General features: G+C 40.5%; 1 protein-coding gene across 1 annotated transcript in view; it reads left to right on the top strand.

The window, feature by feature from the left end:
• Window positions 1-528: 528 nt before the first annotated feature.
• LOC105888418 (NKG2-A/NKG2-B type II integral membrane protein-like) overlaps window positions 529-5,829 on the top strand; it is a 27,642-nt gene continuing 22,341 nt past the window's right edge. Inside the window, exon 1 of the mRNA XM_012814006.1 lies at window positions 529-579. Coding sequence (XP_012669460.1) covers window positions 529-579 — 51 coding nt within the window. The remainder of the gene's footprint in view (window positions 580-5,829) is intronic.

The raw sequence follows: 5,829 nt of genomic DNA, 5'->3' as shown, positions 1-5,829 counted from the left end.
CATCATCTACACGCTCACCAACCGCGACCTGCGCCACGCGCTCCTGCGCCTCCTCTACTGTGGCTGCCACCTCTGTGGCCAAGGCTCTACTGGCTTCCAGCGGACTGGGAGGTCAGTGGGGCTTCTGGTGGCCTGAGCTGCTGCCTGATACTGCCTGATACTCAGGGGCAGGTCTCACAGCTCATTGCCTCATCAGGAGGAGCTGGACACCAGTCCACGCGTACCCAAGATTGCTCATACCCTAGTACCCCAACCAGTCTCAGACTGATGCTTCCCCCGGCATTGTCTTCCCCAAGAGGTGTTTTGCAGACATTTTCTTTTTATATCAAGAGATTTGTAGGAAATGCAGCTGAAGATGGTGGAGGCAGAAAAGACACAGAGGGAACATACCATGTCTATGTGGTAAACCCTTCAACAGTGAACATACACTCCTGAATCCTTGCTTTCGTAGAATTGACATTCTAGTGGGGAATACAGACTATAACGGAGTGATAAAATAATGGAGATCATTCTGGTGACAATGTCGAGATGTCGATAGAACTCAGAGAAGGCCTCTCTGCAAAGGTGGCAACATGTGATGTGAGTGGCGCCTTCCATGTCCTGGTGATACAGGGCAGGTGGCGCCCCAGCCAGCTCAGAAGAGCTGGGCTGGAGGACCCGGCGCCTCCATCTTGGCGGTGTTGGTGGAAAGGCAGCCTGAAGAGGAACCAGCGGGCTGGAGCATAGGCAAGGGGGCGGGGGAGCCTCCCTGCCTCACCGGAGGCTCCAGTAGCCAAAGAGACCAGACAACTGCTGGAGAGAAAGCGGTACCTTGGTGTCTCCTTCCCTTTACACTTATGACTAAATAAAGAACCCCCATTTCCTATGCCTAAGTCAGTTTCATGTAAGTTTCCTAGGCTCAGTTCTGTGAATGGACTGTATCCATTCATCAGTACATTCATTCACCTTGCCCCAGTGGAAGGAACTATGTCCATTCATTAGTACAGTCATTCACCTTGCCCCAGTGGAAGAGACTGTGTCCGTTCATTTCCTGGCCTCATATAGAAGGAACCCATGCACCTATATCTACCGCTAAACAAAGAGACACCGAGAGAGCTTTTCTCTACTGACTTGGGTTTTTTCTCTCCCTACCAGAAACTTCAGTGTTTTTGTATTTTTTCTGTAAATAAATTGTCTTGCCACTGATCTGTGGTCCACGGATTTATTCTTCAAATCACCAAGACCAAGAACCTGAAAGTCGGGTATCACTGGGAACACCTAAAGGAAGAGCATTTCAGGATGGGGAAATGGCAAGTGCAAAGACCCTGAGGCTTGGTGTGTCTGTCTGTTCTGTGAAAAGCAAGAATCCCAGTGTGGCTGTAGCAGCTATAGGAGTGGGAGATAGCAAAAGAAGGAAGCTGAAGAGGCAGATATTTCAGGGCCTGTGGGCTATGGAGAGGTCTTTGGTTTAGCTCTGTGAGGTAGGAGGCATGGAGGGTTCTAAGCAGAGGAACAACTTGCTTAATTTAGGTGTTCACAGATGCCCTGTGAGGACAAGGGTGGAAGCCAGAAGCAGGTAAAGGGGACTGCAACTGCAGCAATGATCATGTTGCTGATGGCTCACACTAGATGTGTGCTCTGAATAGATTGTAGAGGCAAAGGACAGAATTGCCAAGGAATTGGGTGTAACTGTGAGAGAAAGTTGTCGAGGCAAACAGTGATGGGAGGACACCTCCAAATTTGACTCTAGGAGACTCAGCCAAATCTTATCCAATAATAAAATTTCTTTGAGTGCCAAGTCAGAGCCTTCATAAAAATTGAAAATATAATAACAAACAATGATTAAAAAAAAACTTTATGCCTTCTGAAATGTCCTAGAAAATTAACTATAGGTGGTCATGAAAGTGTTGGCTTTGAATGCATGTTGGGGTGAGGAAAGAAATTATCAATGGTTGTTGGCAATGAAAATGCATTTCATAGCCTGAGGAAGCTTAGTCAAAATTTTATCAAAACTGATAAAAGAGGGCGGTGCCTGTGGTCAAAGGGGTGGGGAGCCAGTCCCATGTGCCGGAGGTGGAGGGTTCAAACCCAGCCCTGGCCAAAAATTGCAAAAACAAACAAACAAACAAAAATAAACAAAGGCTTGACATAAATTTGAAGTGAATGCCCTTGTCCAATATTTCTAGTATTCAGAGGAATATTGGAAGTAGGAAGAAGAGACTACATGATTTTTACCAATCTGAAGTTATTTTTCATAGAGGATGGTGTGCTATGATTCTTATCCAAAAATAGAGTAGAATCTTTACTATTTCGATTATCCATTCCCAGAGTAATGAGTGAATGCTGGATTCACAGGTAGAATCACATTGTTAATGTGATTAAAACAAGCAAAAGCTGATAACCAAAGTGAACAAGTATAATGTAAAAGTCTAAATAAATAAAATGTTCAGAACATAGTTTATACTTTGTTTATAAAATTTTTAAACTAGAATAGATAGAAGATATTATTATTGTCACTGGAGTAGAGTGGTGTGGCATCATAGCTCACAGCTACCTCTAACTCTTTGTCTTGAGCAGTCCTCTTGCGTCAGCCTCCCGAGTAGCTGGAACTGAACTACAGGTGTGTGCCACTATGCCTGGCTAGTTTTTTCACTTTTAGGAGGGATGGGAGCTCACTCTTACTCAGGTAGCTCTCTTACTCCTGAGCTCATGCAGTCCACCTGCCTTGCCCTCCCAGAGCTCTACGGTTACCAGTATGAGCCATCATGACTGGCCATTGAAGATATTTTTAAATTAGATAATTAGGATTAGAAGGGTGGAATTATACTAAAGATGAAGTAAGTATTCATACTTTCTGAAATTCACAAGTTTAGTATTATCCAGTTCTTTAAGTCACACTATTGTATTTTTATTTTAATAAAAACTTTATCAATTACATCTTGATGCTTTGATAAAACTGATTAACACATAGAACTGTGTATTCTTTAGTTCTTCTACTGGCTTAGAAAGAAAATGAATTGTTATTGACATGAATGGAAGAATGAACTAATGGCAATGTCAGCTCAATGATATCACTGATAATGTCTTTTTTAAATTTCAAATTACTATAAGCGCCAAACAACTAGGTTACAATGTTTGTATTTGTTAGGTAGAGTCCCTCTTGTAGTTGTGTCCTGAACCCGAGAGATGTCCCATATATGCTTACATTGTGCCCATTAAGTAGGACACCAGTGTTCCTCTTTCATTCCCTTTCTTGCCTCTATCATTCTTCCTTCTCTCAACATGAATTGTGTACAGTTTTTCTCGTATGTGGGTGTGTATCAGATCATCTACTGGTTATATATTAGTATTGAGAACATTGGATAATTGCTTTTCATTTCTTGTAATACTTTGCTAAGAAGAAAGTGTTCCAACTCCATCCAGGTTAATACAAAAGATGTAAAGTCTCTATGTTCTTTTATGGCTTAATAGTATACTATTGTATATATGTACCACGGTTTTTTAACCCATTCCTGAGTGGAGGGGCATTTAGCTTGTTTCCACATTTTGGCAGTTGTAAATTGAGCTGTGATAAATAATATAGTCTAAATGTCCTTATCATAAAATGATTTTTTTTCTTCTGGATAGATGCCTAGTAATGGTGTTACTGGAATTTCTTTCTTCAGTAGGTCCTTGGTCTCAGTAATTTGAAGAATGAATGACAGACCACAGATCAGTGGTAAGATAGGATTTATTATATAGAAAAGAATACAGAAAAAGCACCAAAGCTTTTGGCAGAGAAAATACTCTGGTCAGAAAATCTCTGCATGAGTCCTTTGTCTAGGGGAATATATAGCCTGGAGAGTTACATTTGGCCAGGACTTTAGAGATGAAAACACACTTTTTCAAAGGGAATGGGCATACTTATTAATGGATATCGTCTCTTGGTGAAATTGCTCTGGCCTAACAAATGGGGGAACCCTGTTCAGACCTCAATGAAGGAACGCTGTGTCATGGTCATTTTCAGCATTAGAAGTTGTGTGTGCTGCCGAGGGCAGCTTCACATTAGTAGGTACTGTTTTCTGAAATAAGGGGAAAGAAAAAGTGGCTCTGTCAGCATTGGGAGCTGTCTGTGGCCTCCCTCAACTTCCTTTGGACTTAGGCCATGGTGGCTCCACTCCACAGCACTTGGCTCTCCAGCCCTGGCCTGCCGCAACACCCTTCGGGGCATAGGATGCAGAAGGTGTGGTGGGTCCTCTGCAGGCCCTCCTGGGAGGTCTGGCATAGCCCAAGCTGGGACACCACAAACCCTGTATCAATGGGATTGCAGGATTAAATGGAGATAATTAATCTCTTCCTCCAAATTTATAGTGGTACTTTGTTTCAGAAAACATACATTCAGGCAAAATGTTTTTAGTAAGTTAAGTGAGCATTAGTACAGTCATTTGCATTGCTTGTGAACAGAATTATCTCTGGTGAACTACTAATTTTATTTAAATGAATAAAATTTAAGTTATAGTAACTTTATCAAGAAAATAAGTTATTATCATTCAGCAGTCTCTGTTTATATATTAATTGGCATTAATCATGAAGAATTAAATCATTAAGAGAATTAATATTATTTCAATTTTGGTCCTTCCACCGGAGATAGGTGTAGACAGCAGAGAATTTTGCTGAAACCTATGTATTCCCTGAAATAAAATTAATACAAAGATAGGTAATGGCAGTTGCCTAAATCCTGATCTCCTAAAATAGTCTTAAACTCTATATCATGCAATAACATGCAAAAACTAAAAACACACAGATTCATTACCTTTAGCAGGTTTAGGGGTCAGAGGATAGACAGATAATGACCAGTTTCTAGTGGAATTAAACATAAATCTCATCACAAACCTTTCACAGAGCTCTAGGGATTTCACATAAGCAGACAAGCTAGAAAGAGGAAGGCTACACTAACAGGAGAAATTCCAAAAGGATTCCCAGTGGGTTAGTTTTCTGAGTAGAGGGAAAAGACGTTAAAGTTTTTTCTTAACTCTACATGTCAATCTTATAAACAACATTTCTGGGGGAGAAAAGGGTAAAAAGCAAAGAAGCATATTTGAAACCTGCTCATTAAAAGGCAAAACAAGGCCAGGAGAGGTGGCTCACGCTTGTAATCCCAGAATTTTGGGAGGCCGAGGCAAGTGGATTGCCAGAGCTCAGGAGTTTGAGACCAGCCTGAGCAAGATCAAGACTCCATCTCTAAAAATGGGCATTGTGGTCCATCCTTGTAGTCCCAGCTACTCAGAAGCTGAGGCAAGAGGATCACTTGGGTCCAAGAGTTTTAGGTTGCTGTGAGCTATGATGCCCTTCTACCAAGGGCAACAAAATGAGACTGTCTCTAAATAAATAAATTAAGAAAGAAAGAAAGAAAGAAATAAACTAATGTGTATATGTGTAAGTGACAGGGTGTTAGGATAATTTTGGACAAAATTACATTTAACACACACACAACCTGTTTTCTCTTCTCTCTGAAAAACCACTCATATAAGAAAGTGCACTGCATTGTCTTGAAGGAAGAGGAAACTCTTGATACACGAATCCAACAAAGTGCTCCAGCTATCATCACATCCACAGAAAGCATTTTCATCTATATGTATGTACAGAAAGGAAGACCAAATAAAAGGAGAATCAAAACATTTAAGCTGATAAAAATTCCTTCATAATAACAGCCATAAAACACAAGAAAATTATGATACAACATTTAAAACTTATATAAATATCCTAAAACAACCAAAAAATGAACAAAAAATTTATAAGTTAAGGACCAAACTATATGAAGTAGAAATAAATGTAATAATGATTTGATTTTTTCATTTTTACTCATCTATT

The sequence above is a fragment of the Otolemur garnettii genome, unplaced genomic scaffold (genome assembly GCF_000181295.1).
Source record: "Otolemur garnettii isolate 467f Iridium unplaced genomic scaffold, OtoGar3 scaffold00481, whole genome shotgun sequence".
NCBI classification, from domain to species: Eukaryota; Metazoa; Chordata; class Mammalia; order Primates; family Galagidae; genus Otolemur; species Otolemur garnettii.
This window is presented reverse-complemented; position numbering and strand designations above follow the sequence as displayed.